Raw genomic sequence first — 19,017 nt, forward strand, 5'->3', positions numbered from 1 at the left:
AGCCCCCACCTCAACAGTTTTTGGTGTCCTTGGGTTTAAACCGCAACAATACCTCTGAGAAACTCCAAAACTGTTCTGTTCTTGGGGGAATTTTTTTGGGGGGAAGGGGAAGCTCTAAGGTCAAACCAGAGTAGACTAACTGGAGGTGACTGAGTTATAATGAATCCCAAAGGCATCACTCTCAATGCTTAAAGCGGGTCCCGAGAAACCTAATGCCACCCTAATGGTACCAAAAGACCTAGCTATAGATGCTACACGACCAGTCAGCCTATATCTACCCTTGGTCAAGGGCAGAAAGCTTAGAGCCAAATTGACACAAAATGGGTGGCTGGGTTTCCCAAAGGTCATTTCCTACCCCCTTTCTCCTGTACCAGTGTGTCTTCCTTTCCTTTGGCTCCAATAAAACACAATCAACCCAAGATGACTCACTTGTAGAAGGCTTGGTTTTCTATTCCACATTTCCAAAGATGCTTGCAGGCTTCTGGTGTTGGAGCAAAATATGTAAGAACAATTTTCTTTTCCTACAAAGAAATTCCATATAGAAACAATTGAGTGTGGAGGGAAGCAAATGGGCAATGTGGACCAGGATATTCAGGGGAAAGGCAAAAATTCAGGTGAATCTAGAGAATCAGTATCAGCCAGAAACCAAACCAAAGTTTTCAGTCCTTGGTCAACAGGTAGCCAGCGTGAGGTGCTTATATAGAGGTAGAAGATTCTGTGTTTTGGGATCCAGGAAAGAAATAAAATAATTCCCCTGTAGTACAGATCTTGGGGTGTCATCAGCACAACTGATGAGGGTACACAGCATACACATCTCTGTATTCTGAGGTCCCCAGTCTCAGAATCCCCTCCTTGGTGCCAGGACTTAGTTTTATGAAGTAGAGATCATTTAGCATATGTAGTTCAGGCTAGTTTCGGCCACCCCAGCTCCCAAACCCTTCCTGAAGAGAAAGAAGGAGTCACTCACCTCTTTCTGACTTACATATAAATAGAAAGTCTTTCCTTCAAATTTCAGCTTGGTCACCTCATTCCTAAAAGAATAAAGAGAGCACCTGTCACCAGCCTGACAGGTGAACCTTGTGGAGACAGAGCCTGCCTATACTGGAGGAGCATCCAGGCACAGACAATTTTAGCCAAATTCAGAACTGAAACAAGACAGCAGCGCAGTGTGTTTAAAGGAACAGTTACTGGAACAGTTTCAATCCACAGTTTTCTGTTCAATCAAAGTGTAATGGGGGGGAGGGGTAGAGAAGGATTTCAGGCTCAACAACAGTGGCTGTAAAAGGGAAACATCTCTGGATGGAAAGTGGTTCTTGGTGGAGTGTCCAGGGGTCATTGCAGGACTTGGTTCATAACACAGGTGCATTATCTGGATGAGGATATCAAATGTCAGATGCCACAGTTAGCTGATGAGGCCAAAGTTCCAAATACAGCAAGTAATGACAAAACAGGGCCACCAGGCTTTGAGGGAGCTGCTTCTGTCAGGTGACTGTGCCACTGGATGGAAAATGCCATTTAATGCAGACACATGTAGAACAATCAATCCGGGTGGGGAGGGGGCAACAAACCAGAGAGAGAGAGAAAGAGAAAAAGAGAGAGATAGTATAGATTACATGGAACAGTCATGCAGCGTACTGACCAGGAAAGGGGTTTAGGGGTTACTGTAGAAAAATCCTTGGAGCCATCAGCCCAGTGTATGGCTGCAGTGAAAAAGGCAAACAGCATACTGGGGTACATCACCAGTGGGACGCAATACACATCAAAAGAAGTGATATGATTACTGCACATTAAATGGTCCAGACCTCATATTCAAATACTGTTCTCAGTTTGGCTTACTTCTATTTTATTTTTAAATTGTTTTAAATTTTTCAACCAATTCATTATTTATTCTTTAGTTTGGTTTACTTTAGTAAAGAGGGAAAAAGAGTGCTGTAGCCCTAGAAGTGGGTGCCAGGGAGTGCAATGAAAGCTAAACTGAAGAATCCAGCTGGTTCTCATTCCCTTCTACACCAGCTGTGTCCTTGGTCTTTTCTATTACAGCTGTCTTCCTGAACATTGCTGCCTATTCTCTCCTATCTGGGGCCTTACCACCCAGCTACTCAGATCTTCTATTGATCAATTCTACACAGAGAACTTAATTCAAGGGTGCGGAACCTGTGGCCTCAAGGCCACATGTGGCATTTGACTGAATCCAAACTCCACAGAACAAATTCCCTTAATAAAAGGATTTGTTCTGTAAAACTTGGACTCAGTCAAAAGGCTGCACCCAAGGACCTAGAAGGCCACAGGTTCCCCATCCCTGACCTAATTCATTGGCTTCTTGCTCTCTGTAATTTGTAGGGAGATTTCCTAGGAACTAAAGGGGATGGTATAAGAAGAAAGAGATGGGAACAAGGCACCTATTTTGCAGATGGAAAAAAAATTGGGACTTTAGAGAGGGGTTAATTTTTTAAATTAATTAATTTTATTAATTTATCATTTCTCTGTGCTCATTAATTAATTAATTAATTATTAATTAATTAATGTTCATTGTTGCCCAGTCATAGACTAAACCAGGATTATAACATAGAGCCCACCAGCTTTGATGTGAGACTCTCTGAGCCTTACTATGCTGCTTTTCTGTTTCTCATTTTCTTTCTTGCTCTCACACACAGACACAAGATCAATGGTAACTGACTGGTATATAGACAACCACAATGGTCACTTGGCCTCCAGCTGATCACAAAAGAAAATAAAAGATCCTTGTCTTCAAACTACTAACCCTCACCAGTTAGTGACAAAATGACATCTCCTAACTTGGTGGGGGACACTTAAAATGTTGGGGCTACCCTCCCTGGAAGAAGCAGGGAGGGAGAATAGACAATGAGGGATTCCAAATTCAGGAGAGGGCTGCCCAGGAAAATTCAGTGGTTCTGGGGATCTGTGGACAATTCAGGGAAGGGAAACCCCTTCTTCAAGTGGTCTGCTTGTTTTTTTTGGAGACCCTTTAAACTAGGACCCTAGGAAGGCAGTGTGATTTAGTGGACTGAGCACTGGCCTTGGAATCAGGAGGATCTGGGTTCCAATTCCACCTGAGACCTTTACTAGATAAATAAGAGCTTGGAAAAGTCACTTAAGATCTCTCAGCCTCAGCTTCCTTACCTGTAAAATGAGGATAACAGTAGCACTACCTCAGTGTTGTGAGGACTGAATGAGATAATATTTGTAAAATGCCTCGAAAACCTTAAAGTGCTATATATTTATTGGCTATAACGTTTTATTGGCTATACTATAATCTAGGCGGCAGGGCTGGAACTTAGATTTTCCTATCAAAACTAGATAATCCAAGATATCCAAACCAAGATATTGGCGTCCAAGGAGGAAGTCACCTCCATCAGGAAAGCTGCAGCCTCGTGTATACTCTACATACAGTCGCTGAGGTATGTCCCGAAGGGCCTTCTTACTTATAGAGATTGGCTCGTTCTCTGCCTTGCATAAAGCCTCGCTTTGGTGGAGTAGAAACCCTGGCCGCCCGCCCACCATGCTCCCTCAAAAGAAGGAAGCAGGCACGCCAGAGACAAACCAAGAAACGGTTTTGTGTATACGTGTCCCAGGCAACCTCTGAATGTGAACATCCCGCCCTGGGGAGTGGACTGTAGGCTGGAAGAGGTCAGAGAAGAGATTTTGTGGGTGCTCAGGGTTTCTATTATATGTGAGTAAGAAAGTGGAAAGAAGGTGCATCACCTTTCCACTGGAGGGCAGTGCTGAGGGGGATTAGCAGTCTAACCTTTATAATAATGCAAGGGAATACCTGACAGCTTCAAATTTCCCACAATCTGTTTAGTGGAATGAAAAGGATGCCAAATGGGGGTGGACTGCCTGGACCTGGCTCTGCTTGCTCTTTGTGGGTACTCTCGATGCTTGACTGCTCACCCCCTTGTGTAGGCTGAGAAGCAGGAAGAGGCCACCCAGAGCTGTGGTTAATCAGCACGGGACCTCACCCAGAGGGGGTGGAGAGAAGGCAGCTGCATGGTGCTCCCTGGGGAAGCCCATGTGGCATCACAGAACTGGGGACCCACCACCATAATAAGGCAGCCCCCAGGAGCCAGACATAGGAATGAAGACGCACAAAAGAACCGAAGAGAGTAGTCAGGCCTAGAGGCACGGAGAACTGAGAGATGGGTGCTTCATTTGGACCACCACTGAGGCAGTAGAAATAAGACTGGGTATGGATGGTCATTCTGAGGGAATGAATAGATTGGTTTCTCGGGACCAAGCAGAGTGAGCTTCAGAGAGGCCAGTCTGCACCAGAGCTAAAATTGGGACAGGACACCCTACAAGGCCTCTCTCCTTAAGGAATTGGAGCTACAGATGTGGGGGGCTGGTCTGAAGTGGAACTTTTGGCAGGGGCAATGAGGAAGCTTCTGCCTGTACAAAAAGTCGGTGAACTGATCACATTTAGCCCAGATCTTGTTCACTGGTTAGGAGTTTGAGTAAGGGAATTAGGGACCTGCCTGCTGAGATAAGCCAGAGGGGCCCGTTAAGTCAGTGCTGGCTGTGGCCACAAAGAGGGAGACAATTCCCAAAGCTCCTGGTTCTCTCTACAATTTTCTTGCTACAAAGGACATTACAGATCTCCTATGACCCTGTCTTGCTTTCCCTGTTCTCTACTTCAGCCTCACCTTCCTTCTTCCCTGTTAGTCATAACAAATCTTCATATTTTGAATGGGGTCCCAGTGCCCAGGTTCAGACTTCCAGGTCCATTCTATTGGCTTTGTACTCCTTCTGTCTCTAGGGAAACTGGCCCTAGGCAAATCTCTTTTGGAGAAATCAGATTTACTCATGAGACCATGGCCTAAAAATGTTACAACTGTGAAAAACACTTCGGAGAATGACCTGAATCATGTCTGGCTCTCCACATGCAAAGGAGACAGATGCCGGGGTCCCCTCCCCTGCTGCTGAGATTTGAAGACCCTGTTTGGGAATGACAGACACTCACCATTTTATGAAGTGAACTCTCTTGTTGCCTTGCAGAACCACAAATCCAAAGGGAGTGAAGGCCAGAAATGCAGCATTTCCTGATACATCCTGAAACACAATGAGACCTTTTGTTATCATGTTGATACAGGCTCCATGAATGGTCACAAAATCCTCTTGGAGATGAGGCAGAGCAGACAGAGGCAGCTGTCTGCATCCCAAGAAAGAATTGATAAATAGAAGTGTATACATAGACTAATTTTACACACAGATATATGTACCTATTTATGTCTAATGGTAGCCATCTCTAGGGTGGTAGGGGGGAGAAAAAAGAAAAAAAGACATTGATATGATAACTTTGTTGTATATTTGGAAGGAACAGCAAGTTTTACATGGCAGATTTGCAGTTTCACGTGCAATCTTTTTTATTGTATTGTATTATGGAAATGCTTGTTTTGTTCCATGAATTGAAAATAAAATAAATTAACAAAATAGAAATGTGGGGTTTGGCAGCGTGAGGCCCTGATGGGCCTGGGCTCTCTCAGCAAAGTTCAGCAGTAGACATAAGAATTACTGGCCAATTGAGAAATGAATATAGAAGCCGTTCAAGGTGGGGGTGGCGAGGATAGTGGTGCCCTCACCCTAGGGGAATACCAGGTATGGGGCTGGGCGATCCTATTTTGTGGTTCTGGGGCCACGGTGATCTTGAAGGGTATGCTTGTTGGTCAGGATATGTCATGATACGTCATATGAAATGTCACTAGGCTATTGGGGATCTGGTGAAGGAGGTGGGCAATAGTTCAGAAACTCATTCTAGGAACCTGGTAGGATTTATGTGGGGCTTCATAGCATCATGGATAAATGGCTGGGTGTAGAGTCACTTACTGTCTGTGTGACTATAGCTGAATGACCTTGCTCAGCCTCATTTATATCATCTGTAAAATAGGGATAATACTTACAGTAGCTTCCTCACAGGGGTTGTTGTGAAGCTCAGATGAGATACTTTACATAAAGCACTCCACATAAATGTCAGCTGTCATTCTGATGATGTGGGAGTTTTCACCAATGACCACAGTCTGGTCTGATAGAAATTACTCAATAATATTAATTAAACTCCTGCTATATGCAATGTGGTGTTACATGGGCCAGTGGCCAGGAAAATCTCAAATAAGGAAATAAGGATCACAGGGCTAGCTAGCAAGCTTAGGGGGCCACATGTGTTCTTAAGAGTCACTCAAAGGATGGCATCTCTGGTTAATGTGACTGGTAGCATCACAGAAAGAATACCAGGCTTGGAGGCAGGAAGATATGAGTTTGAATCCTGCCTCAGATACTTACTAGCTATGTGACCCTGGGCAAATTACCTCACCTCTCTTTGTCTCAATTTCTTCATTTGTAAAATGGGTATAACTTACATCACAGGGTTGCTGTGAGGATCAACTCAAAGGTGATTCTATGTACAAAGAACTTTGTAAATCCTAAAGCACTATGTGAAAACTAGCTATTATTGTTTCATTCCATAGGGAGTGTTACATCTGGTCATTCACAAGTGCCATGAGTACTGGCTGGGACTTTGGGACCTCCCCACAGGTTCCTTCTCTCAAGCAGAATGTAGTTTCACTTTGAAATGCTGCCATGCAAAGCCAAGACCACAAGTGTGACTGTCTGTGCCTGGTGGACGAGCTAAATATATGGTTTTCTTTTCGGGTTTTAGACAGCAAGTTGTTATTACTATTAACCCTCTCATCGTGATCACGGATACAATTAGGGTTCATTGTGATCCAATCACCAGCTACCAGCAAAGCGGTATTCAGCCTATGGCCATAGCCAGGAGCTGGTTGTGATTACTTTGTAATAGAATAAATCTAAAAGCTTCTTGTTATCTAAAATCACCTGAATAATGACTTGAAAAGCCAGAGGACTGCATTTTCCTTCCGATTGTTACCACTATTTGGGTGCTGTTATTAATATCTGTGTACTAGTTCCTGTTGAAGAGGCACCTGGCCTAAACAGATAGTCCTGGAGGAGTCGAGGAGGCAGTGTGGTCTAATGGATTAATGCTGGACTTAGGTGTCAGAAAGGTCTGGCTTTAAATCTCACCTCAGTCACTTATTAGATGTGTGATCCTAAGCAAATCACTTAACAGCTCTTGGACTTAGTTTACTCCTCTGAAAAATGAGGAGTTTAAACTCACTGATCTCTAAAGTCCCTTCTGGCTCTAAATATTTGATACCATGACATGAGACATGGGTCAGGGTAGGGGAGCATCTGGGTGAGGAGGAGAAATTAGGGAGCAGAGGCTTCCTGGGTATAGTTTGGTCAATAACTTTCTCCCTAAAGGGAAAGATCCTTTGGGATAGGGGTGAGGGATGGGTCAAGAAGTGCTTCCTGGGAGAAATGAGACTTGTGTAAGGATCTGATCTGGGGAAATGAGCTTTACATGGGGGCTTAGTGGGTAAAGGCTGTGCTCATAGTATATAGGAACACAGAAGAAGGAACTGCAGAGAGCAGCAAATGTCACCCCAGAACCTGAACCTCTTTGTTGATGAGTTCCCCATTCAATGTAAATGTAAAAGACTGTTGTTTTTCCTTGGCCTGAGAGATTTTAATTTTGCTTGTTGAGAGAACAGAAGAATGGAAAGCTAAGGTTGCATGTGTGCAGAAGGCAGTCATGATTCAGAGTGATGTGGAATGGGCGGAGATTGCCCAGGGAAAAGCTGAGAAGCCCAGAATGGAAGGGAGTCATGGGAGAAGGTGGTACATTTTGAGATCCATTTCTATGATAGCATTCTCATAAAATCATAGAATTAGAGCCAGATCTGAGTGTTCATCTTATCCAGCTTCCGCATTTTACAGTTGAGGAAACCGAGGTCTAAGGAGGTTAAAGGATTTACCTAAAGTCACATAGGAAGTAACAGAGCCTAGATTGGAACCCAGGTCCTCTGGGTCCAAATTCTGTCCTTTCACAAAAGTACCACACTGCCTCCTGTCTTAAAACCTGCATGAACATAAGCAAAATATAAAATTGGGGGCTGGGGTTGGGGAAGGCATTTTAAGCTGGGAGATAATACCCAAATAATTTTTAATATATACTAATGCAGGAATGGTATGTGTGTATATATAAATATGCATGCATATATATAAATATACATGCACATATATACACATATGTAATATATATTATAGTATACATACATATATATATATATATTTTTTTTTTGTTCAGTCATTCAGTCATATTCAACTCTTTTTGACCCTGTATGAGGTTTTCTGGGCAAAGCTACTGTAGTGGTTTGTCATTTCCCTCTCCAAGGGTTAAGGCAAACAGAGACTTGCCCAGGGTGACAAATCTAGTGTGTCTGAGGCCAGATTTGAACTCAGGCCTTCCTGATTCCAGGCCCAGGCCTATATCCACTGAGCCACAGAAGTATACACACACACACACACACACACACACACACACACACACACACACACACATACAGTATCATTATACAGTGTATATGATATTATAGTATATATATATATTTAAAATATATGTACTAATATAATCTCTTAACTGTAGGTTTCCTCACATCTCAGGGATTGTCACCAAACAGGAGAAGCACAAGTCATTGAGAGAAAGTTCTCAAGAGATGGTACAGGAGCTCATTTCCCTAATCAAAGAGTCCGAATCTCAAACAATGGGTTCAAACTCAGATTAGTTTCAAATTCATCTCTGTGAGACAAAGGTGAACGGTCACAAACCACACTTCTCTGATGAACCTTAAGCCACTTTCACACAAAAAGTGACACATCACTCAACTATATTCATGCCTTGACTCCAACAGACTGGAGAGAAAGGAGTGAGATCTGGGCTATAAATAGGCAGCCCGTAACAGGAGGGAACACAGTCGCTGTTTTATCTCCAGCATGGAGAGCTCAGCATTGAAAGGTTTCCAGTTTCAGGCTTTATACTCAGGAGGTGACGTTCCCTGGGTTTTCAGGTGCTCTCTCAAGAGCTCAGCACTCTTGCCCTAGCTGTTGCTGGCTTGACCTGGTGGGGGGTAGTACAAAGGAGAGAATGGGGACACATAATCAGTGGCCATCCCCAGAGGCATCCAGACCCCATTCCTGCAGAAGCTAAAATGAGAAAACGTCACATGTGCCGGCCCTGACAGAGCCAGGTGTCCCACATTGGCTACTTGAGAGGCTATCTGCAAAGAGTCGATCTTCTTCCATGAGGGGTTGTAGCGCCTATACTTCCTCAACTTCCTCTGGCCTAGACAAGGACAACATGGGCAGAAAAAGTCGGTGTGATCAGAACGGGCAGCTGTTTCTTAATCAGTTTGAGAGAAGAGAGCTCAGCCAAAACGTTGTTCTGCTCTCATTTAATTATCAAAACGATTTCTCTTCTTCTGCCTTCCCTAGGGCTGCATGCCCCAGATTCCCTGGGCCCAGTAATTGCCTCTCTGTTAATAGAAATCATCTGTATTTATTACACAAAGTGCTAGGGCTTGTTCCAGCTCTCCTTGCAGCAAAATAAAAGTGAGTATGAGAAGGCACATTGTTAGAGGGACTCTATTGAGTGATGGGACTGAAGGCTCATGTCTTACACTCAATAGTACAAGAGCAGGGAAACCATAAATCTAGGGGCGCAGTGTGAAGAGCATAAGGGTGGGGGGCCATGTGAGAGATGAGCAGGGATCCAGAAATACTCATTTATGGGCACCTAGACTCCCTACTAGCTAAGTAAGGCAGGTAGAGACGATAGCTCTATCAAAGGATATCAAAGGACAGGGTTTAAGTCCTGTCTCAGACACGTACTAGAGATGTGACCATGGGCAAATCACTTAACCTCAAAGTGCCCAGGCAACTCTCTAGGACTGTAGGCCTCAGAAATGCTTTAATAGCAGAGCTTTCTATATCAGGAGTTCCCCTACAAGAACGAAATCACAGGTCTCCACCACCTATCATGACAGTTATTACTTACCAACCCTACTTTGCCTTCCTCCTTTCACCTCTCCCTAGGCTCAGGTCAGTCCCAGAATTCAGAGCCATCACCACATACTAGCAGGACCCTACTACCTTGTCCTTCTACTCTCAACTTCTCCTCCAGTCCCAGGCTACCCAAGAACCCACCCTAGATATTCAGGCACTGAGTGCGGAGCCTTCCCACCTCCCCAGCCTGGGTTGTATCAGAATCCACCCTGATGATCAGGTAGGAAGATGACACCACTAGGGGTGCCCAAACCCTTACCCCTATCTACTCATCTTGGGAATTTTTTTTTGAGGGGGGAAGGCAAGGCAATTGGGGTTGACTTGCCCAAGGTCACACAGCTAGTAAGTGTGTCAAGTGTCTGAGGCAAGATTTGAACTCAGGTCCTCCTGACTCTAGGGCCGGTGCTCTATTCACTGCACCACCTAGCTGCTCCAGTCACTTTGGATATTTTTGACTGCCCACAGGGTGTGGATAAAGTGTCAGCTAACAACTCCATTCCTTTGGATGAGATGGAGAATCTTACCACCTACTTGCTGTTGCCTCTAAAATCCTCCAGATCTTCCTGTTTACCTTACCTCTGTGTCGTGGAATTTCCAAGCACTGGCATCTTAAACAAGTAATTTAAGGACCTCTGGGCCTTGACACCCACCTCGCAATTGTGTCCTTGGGACTTTTAGGCCATTCTATCTGCCCTACCACTACACTTTCAAATGCTGTCTCTCTCAGTTAAAGTATGAACTTGTTAAGAGCAGAGACTGTCCAGCTTTGTCTATTTCTATCCCTGGCAGCTATCACAGTGCTTGGCACATAGTTGGAACTTAACAAATACTTTTTGACTCATTAATTAATAATAAATTAACAAACACTTTTAAATATTTTTCATTCATTAATTAATACTTAATACTTTTAATTAATTAATGGAACTGTAGTGGGGTCACATTTAATTCCATTAATTAATACTTAATTATATAATTTGGGAGGGGGTGGCTAGGTGGCACAGTGAATAGAGCACGGGCCCTGGAGTCAGGAGGACCTGAGTTCAAATCCAACCTCAGACACTTGACATACTTACTTAGCCGCGTGACTTTGGGCAAATCTCTTAACCCCAATTGCCTTCCAAAAAGCAAAATAATAATAATAGCAATTTTTTGCTACCTGACTTATAATACTCTATACAAACTACTTTTGGTATAAATGTGTTGGTGTGCCCATCTTTTAGACCTGGCAAGTCCAGAAGAGCAAAGTGTGCTGCTGCTAGATAAGGAAATACATCTGTGAGTCACATAACTAGTGTTGGTGAGGTGAGATTAGAACCTTTGGGCCTAAATCCCACCTCAAGCATCAACCAGCTGTGTGACCCTGGGCAAGTCACTTAAGTCCTCTGCATCTCAGTTTTCTCATCTGTAAATTGAGGGGCGTGGCCTCTAAGTCCTATAGCAACTCTAAAATCTATGGTTCTTCAGGGACAAAGACCTGCTCTTTGAGCTTCTCTGTGTGAGACTTCTCCCTTTCATCAGTAAAGACACACATCCCTTCCCTACATCAGTGAAGACATCAATCCCTTCAATTTATTACCTAGCTTATGGTTTTTAATGTTAACTTCTCCTGCCCTGCACAGATTTGGCCCTAGAGCCAGCAATAGAATAAAAGAGAAGCAGAAACTGGGAGAGACCAAGCAACCAAGAGACACAGGTAGAGAGGTGAGAAGATGACTAAGATACTTGGGAGAGAGATCCCTTTCCAGCTCTTAGGGAGTGACTCCGGCTGTCCAAGTTCATCTCCAAAAGGCCAGACGACATGTGAGTAATCACAGAGGTTTCCTCTGGGCAGAGTCCTCCAAGGCTGGCTTCTCATCTCTCTCTCTCCCTCAAAGATGCCTAATGGAATCAAATGTGACCCCACGGCAGTTCCACGTAGTGTCTTACTCGGCTGCAGTCAATAAAACCCACACTGGGAAGGAAACAAGATTATGGGTCAGGGAAGAGTGGGCAGTCTGCTTTGCTGCCTCCGATTGGTACCTGTCGCACTCCCTCACACATTACTGCCCTTTTCACTTCCACCAAATTACACATCGCTGCTAGAGTGGAGAGCTGCCTTTACATTTGTTATTTAGATCAACTGCTTCAAAGGCTCCCAAACTGATGTGGCATCCCCCAAATTATGCAGATGACTGGGTCAGGAGGAATATTCAGAATGACATATTGTCTTTGGGGGGGGCATCCATTACTGAAAGAATTCATGGGTCAGGCCTTGAAGGAGGCACACGGGCTGTCCTTAATGACTGTCAGAGTGTGGGGGTGGGTGATGGTGGAGAGGGATGGTCTAACAGGACACAGACAAGAAGGGTCCTTGCTATCCACCCTCAAAATGGGTAGCCTGTGAATAGGAACAGTCATAGACCAAGGGGGAGCTGTGTTACCTTGCAGGGGTGAGGATCAACTCCATAAGTTTCCAAAGTCTGGGCTTTTCTCAAAAAATTTAACTCTGATGTTGCTGGTGTCTGACCACTGTAATAAAGAAAAACAAGCACTTGTTATGAAATTTTCTTGTTTCTTGAGGCAGATTCTGTGTTAAAAGAAACACTTAGAGGAAGTCATTTCTTCTTCAAAAGAACTTTAGGGACTCTTCCCTACGTGAGTTAGGCCATTTCAGAAGTAATACTGTGCAGCCTGAGCATACCATTGGTATTATCCACGGCCCTTGCCTTCCCACCAATGAGAAGCACAAGTGTGTTTGTCTGACAGAGAGCCTTCTAAACAAAAGACAGTACAAATGCATTTTTACAACAGATCTCCTTCAACACTGTACCTTCTTAGACCCCCAATAGGTTCTGATGCAGGCCTAACCCATGTCTGTTTGGATTCATTTGTTTATCAGCTATGTGACTTCAAACAAACACCATAACTTCCATGGGCCTCAATTTCCTCATCTGTAAAATGAGGAGGTTGGAGTAAATGACCTATAAAGTCCCCTCAAGGTCTACATCTACAAGCCTGTTTTTTAGGTGATGTCTGTGAAAAGGTGCCTGAAAACAACCATTAGGATACAATTCAATGTGCCTATGGATAATTCCATAAGGATGTTTGTTTTAATTTTTTTAGCTAGAGTGTTGATGTCAAAAACCATTGTGATCTTGAGTACTGTCTAGACTAGAAGACATTCTTTCCTAGGGAGGTCAGAATTCCTAGAATGACACTCATGGCATAAACCAACTGTCAGTGGGAACACAAATAAAATAACACAAAAATAACAAACTTTTTTTTTGTTTTTGTATCTTCAGTTTTGAGCACAGTGACTGGCAAATATTGTTGTTTCAGCTGTATCCAACTCTTTGTGACCCCATCTGGAGTTTTCTTGGCAAAGATACTTGACTGGTTTGGTCATTTCCTTCTCTAGCTCCTTTTCCAGATGAGGAAACTGAGGCAAACAGTGACTTGCCCAGGGTCACATAGCTAGTAAGTGTCTGAGGCCAGATTTGAACTTAGGTCTTCCTGATTCCAGGTCTGATGTTCTATCCATTGAGTCACCTGCTTCACAAACAGTGGTACATAGCAAAGCTTATATATTTTTAAAAATTATTATTTTTAACATTCTTTTATTTATTTATTTTTTGCTTTTTTTTTGGAGGGAAATTGGGGTTAAATGACTTGCCCAAGGTCACACAGCTAGTATTTGTTTAAATGTCGGAGGTCAGGTTTGAACTCAGGTCCTCCTGACTCCAGGGCCGGTGCTCTATTCACTGTGCCACCTAGCTGCCCCATTTTAACAGTCTTAAAAAAAACAACTGAGCTCCTGGGACAGCTAGGTGGCACAGTGAGTAGAACACCGGCCATGGAGTCAGGAGGACCTGAGTTCAAATCTGACCTCAGACACTTAATACTTACTAGCTGTGTGACCTCGGGCAAGTCACTTAATCCCAATTGCCCTGCCCTCCCTCCTCCAAAAAAAAAAGGCAACCCCCCAAAAAAAACCTGAGCTCCAAATTCTCTCCCTTCCTACCCCCCACACTGAGAAGGCAGTGATATGAAGGCAATATGATCTCAGTTATACATGTGAAACCATGCAAAACATATTTTTATATTAGCCCTATCTCAAGAAAGCAAGAAAAATAAAGTGAGAAAATTATTCTTCAATTTGCAATCAGAGTTCATCAGTTTCTCTTTCTGCATTTCATTCATTTCCAGCATTTTTTTCATCATGACTCTTCTGGAATTGTCTTGGATCATTGTATTGATCAGAGTATCTAATTCTTTCATAATTGTTACAATTGCATCATTACAATATTGCTGTTATTATGAACATTAATCTCCTGGTTCTCACTTTATTTTGCTTCAGTTCATATAGATCCTCCCATGTTTTTCTGAAATTATCCTCCTCCTCATTTCTTATAAGACAATAGCACTCCATCCCAATCCCGTCACATCTTGCTCAACCATCCCCCAATTGATAAGCATCCCCTCAATTTCCTATTCTTTGTGATAACAAAAGAGCTGCTATACACATTTTTGTACATATAGGTCCTTTTCCTTTTTCTCTGATCTCTTTGGGGTACAGACCCCATAGTGGTATATTGCTGGGTCAATAGGTAGGTGCATAACAAATTTTATTGATTGACAGTATAACAGAACATATCAGAAAACTGAATTTTTAATAAGGATAAGATCCTTGTACCACAGGAATTTCTAATGGCTGCTGGGCAGGACAGAAAGTAGGTTATTCTTAAGTTTCTTATCTACCTCAAATAACACGGCAGACCAATAGATCAATGCTCTGCAATATGCCCAGATTTTGGTAGGATTCCCTTTTGAGTACAGCAGAGGCCATATTCTCTTCTTCAATGAATCAGTCAACAAACAGATTATTATTAAAAGAGCCTACTATGTGTGAGCTACTGTACCACAGGGACTGGGGAGAGGAGGCAACAAAGGAGACAAGAGCAGGGATTGTGTAACTTTTGACCTTGTCCCCTCGGTGCCTGGGACATGGCGGGAGCCTTTGACAAATGCTGGGTGACTGAATGCTGTAAAGATCTATAAAAGACAAGATGGTCCATGTATGATCAGTGCCAAATCATGTCTCCATTCTGGTCCATCTTCTTCCCCACACCAGGCTACCCTCCACTCAACTGTCCAATGGATCTTCCCAAAGTGACTATGTCACTTCCCTATTCAATAAACTGAGTAGTTCCTTCGCACCTCCAGAATCAAAGATGAAATCTTTTGCTTGACATTCAAAACATTTCACAACTTGTTTCCTTCCTACCATTCCATTCTTATTCCTTAATTCTACTCCATGTACTAAGCATCCTTCTGTTCCTAGAACAAGACATTCCATTTCTGGACACCGGCTGACCCCCACATCTGGAACTCTCTCCTTCCTCATCTCTGCCTCCCAGCTTCCTTCACCTCTCAGGTAAAATCACACACATATTCTACAAGAAGTTTTTCATGGCCCCCTAATTGTTGGTGAGTTCACTTTTCTGGTCATCTCCACTTCGTCCCTTACACACCTATTATAAGCTGTTTCCCTCATTGGATTATGAGCTCTTTGAGAGCTTTTGCCTTTCTTTGCATCTCTTAGTACTTGGTACGTGATGGATGCTTAATAATGTAGGTTGATTGGCTGAAATGAGCGGCTAAATAATGAGCATTAAGAGGACTTTAAAAGAAGGAGCTCTCCTGACTTACATTCCTCACAATATTAAGTACAGTGACATGCAGCAGGGATTCTGTTGAAACTGTTGAATTTCACACGGTCCTTGTTGAACTAAGCTGTTAGGTTACTTCGAAACATCAGGCTGGGCACCAGAGGGTGCTGGTATACTAGATACTATTTTTGTGGACTCTCCTTGTGTGCTAGATCTTACAGGGATAGAAAATCTGGCAGATTAGGTCTGAGGCCTTTGTGACAAGCACCCTGCCCATTGTCTGGCTGCTACCACTGACTCTGAAGGAGGCTGGCTTTGCCAACCTTCTCCACCCCCAATACTGCTCTAATAGTACCAGTATCAGGGGATTCCCCAACAATGGGCTTCATTTACTGTAATCAGTATAGAACTGACCTCAGTCATTGTGACATCTAAAAATATGCACGACTGGTTACCCAGTGCTCTGAGTCCCACCAAGCATTACTCAGTTCTTGTGTATTTTTATGCATGTACTTAATATCCTTTTGTTGAATTGAGTTTATTTTCTTCCTACATCCAAGTCAAGTTGAGAGCTAGCTATGAGCCTACTTTAAGCTCTGACCTTTAACACAACGTCTCATTTCTGTCCCAGCAAAATAAAAGAAGTCACTGTATAGAGGCTGACGAGTAGTAATGAAAAGTGCCATTAGAGAAATATGGCTCCCGGTCCTGTTGCACATAGAAGGGTTGAAGGAAAAGAGTAAGTGGCCCTTTCTGAGATAGTTGTCTATAGTGCTCAGAACTGAACTTTAAGCCACTGAGCAGAGGTTTTTTTTTTTTTAATTTTATTTTTTTGGAGGGGGGAAGGCAAGGCAATTGGGGTTAAGTGACTTGCCCAAGGTCATATAGCTAGTATGTGTATCAAGTGTCTGAGGCTAGATTTGAACTCAGGTCCTCCTGACTCCAGGGCTAGTGCTCTATTCACTGTACCACCTAGCCATCCAACAGAGGTTTTTATTTTGAAGGGGATCTAAGCTTAGGACAGTCATTAATACTCCCTCTCCCCTTTTTCCTCCATAAATGGTTAGAGAGAGGATCCATAGTCCTAGCTCTAGATTCTTAAGGAACTGGGTAGACTCTGAGTATGGGGGAAGGAGGCAGCATGGTACAATGGAAAGAGAATTTAGACTCCTAGGACCTGAGTTTTAATCCAGACTTTTCTGCTTATTTCTTATGTGACCTTGGATAAGTCTGTGTGACCTTGAACAAAGTAATTTAATCTCTACAGGCTTCATTTTCCTCATCTGTAAAATGAAAGGAAAACTAGGTGACCCTCTAAGGTTATCAGCTCTAGAGAAGAGTGGATTGCTGGGAAGAGGAAGTCTTTGAAACAAGAAAGTATCCTCCAGGAGACCCAACCACACCTGTCAATCACCTCTAGCCCTGAGCCCTCACATCTGGTTATGCAAAAGCCAGCTGTTACAAACTATTAATATAATTAAACAGGGTACAAGTTTTCCCATAACACTGTTCTCTTTTCTTTTAACTTTTCTCTTCTCTTATATGTGTGTGTGTGTCTCTTCCCTCTTTCTTCCTTTCTCTATCCTTTCTTTTTCTTTCCCTGTCTTTACTTCTAGAGTGTCTCCATTTCTCTTAGCCAAGAACCTGTTCACAGGTCAGTCTCTCTCCATTCTTTTCCCCTCCAAAGAAATCCTAAACAACACCTGAACACAATCTCTTGCTCAGACCCCAAATAGAAACAGATTTTAAATTTTGTGCTGGGGAAAGTATTTACTAAGTCTATGGTGTATTAAAGAGTGCTGGTGTTGGAGTCAAAGTTCATCCAAGCTCCACCATTTTGCTACCTGTGGGACATTGGGCCATTTACTCAGTGTCTGTGGGTTTCAGTTGCCTCATCTGCAAAGTAAGGGTGTGGGACTAGAGCTACGAGGTACCTTTTAACACTAAGCCTATGATCCTACACAAAGTTTCAAGATACATCATGAAGAAAAGATGGTTGTTAACCAGTGTTTATATTTCTGAGCAGCCTGTAAGAGAACAACAATTGGGGTGGCTAGGTGGCACAGTGAGTAGAGCACAGGCCCTGGAATCCGGAGGACCTGAGTTCAAATCTGACCTCAGACACTTAACACTTACTAGCTGTGTGACCTTGGGCAAGTCACTTAACCCCAATTGCCCTGCCCCCCCCCCCCCAAAAAAAAAAAAAAAAAAAAAGAGAGAAAGAGAGAGAGAGAGAACAACAATTACTACAGGTTGATAAAATGACTCTGGTTAGTTCAGTCACAGTGTCTTGGGCCATGACCACATATGCTACACACCTGAGTTCAGTTTTGTGGATTTCAGCAATTTTCCTTTCCAGCTTCTCTGAATGTTTTGGGAAAAACTGGAACTTGGAGCTGTAGCCCTCTGGATGCTTCCCAGGGTCATAATCCCCAATCTCGGCTTCACAAACAAACAGAATGGATACAAGAGAATCATTATTCTGAAGTGGAAGAGAAATTAGCAAAAGAACTAAATAACAAGCAACCAGAATAATGAAAGCACAAAAGAGACCAACAAACAACAATGGTTCCCAAACACAGTTCAGGGTCTGACAGGGAAAGGAAGAAGGGAGAACCAAAGGAGATACCAGGCTGCCTCTCATTAGCAGTGCAGAATTTCCATGCTCAGATTTGTTAAATGGACTGCCAGCAGAGACAAGACTCTATTTTGAGATCCAAAGCAATACATAAGTTAATAAATGAACTGAAACTCAACCTTGGAACTCGTGTTGGTCTAAATCAAATAAAATTAAATGAACCCTTGTTGAGCACCTACTGTGCGAAAAGTAGAGCTGGTTGAATGTTCAAGAAGAAAGTAATAACAGTAGATTAGAAAGGTCCAAGTTCTAATACTGAGTTCTCCCATTGATTCAACCGCGCTCTTCCAAAAACTGTAAGGGTTGGAGAGAATCCAACTTTATTATTACTAAGATTAGTCTGATCTGATTGTCTGTGGAGCTCTTTGAGGGTGGGGATGAGCAATGACACTTCCTGAAAAATGTTCTTGAATTATTACCTTCTGTCCAACACCCCCTCTATGAATGACTATTGACTGGGAGTGAGGCTGAGTTTGCCAGACAACCTCTTTTTAAAATACTCTGGAGACAGGAAGCCACAATGGATGTTGAGAAGAGGAAGTGGTGAATATTTTCCAGCTGCACTAGGATTGTTTCCTCTCTTGACAAGCCAGAACTTTGGGTCCAGTCTAATAAGATGAAACTTAATAGGGATAAATGTAAAAATCTGACATTTGGGTTCAAGAAAGGAACTTCCTAAGTAGAAGATGGGGGAGGTATGGCTGGAAAGCTGCTCCTGTGGAAAAAAGATCTGGGGGTTTTAGTAGGCTTACTATGAGGAAACAGTATGATATGAAAGTTAATGCAAGCTTAGGC

General features: G+C 43.1%; 1 protein-coding gene across 1 annotated transcript in view; it reads right to left on the reverse strand.

The window, feature by feature from the left end:
* The window catches only part of FRMD5 (FERM domain containing 5), a 384,746-nt gene that overhangs the window by 25,021 nt on the left and 340,708 nt on the right, over window positions 1-19,017 (reverse strand). Inside the window, exons 6-10 of the mRNA XM_069105921.1 lie at window positions 17,903-18,026; window positions 12,357-12,444; window positions 4,979-5,067; window positions 968-1,031; window positions 430-521 (exon numbers count right to left, since the gene is read on the reverse strand). Of these exons, the coding sequence (XP_068962022.1) occupies window positions 430-521; window positions 968-1,031; window positions 4,979-5,067; window positions 12,357-12,444; window positions 17,903-18,026 (457 nt within the window). The remainder of the gene's footprint in view (window positions 1-429; window positions 522-967; window positions 1,032-4,978; window positions 5,068-12,356; window positions 12,445-17,902; window positions 18,027-19,017) is intronic.

The sequence above is a fragment of the Petaurus breviceps genome, unplaced genomic scaffold (genome assembly GCF_028583685.1).
Source record: "Petaurus breviceps papuanus isolate PSGF00001 unplaced genomic scaffold, PetGlider_PUasm1.0 77, whole genome shotgun sequence".
In the NCBI taxonomy this organism is placed as follows: Eukaryota; Metazoa; Chordata; class Mammalia; order Diprotodontia; family Petauridae; genus Petaurus; species Petaurus breviceps.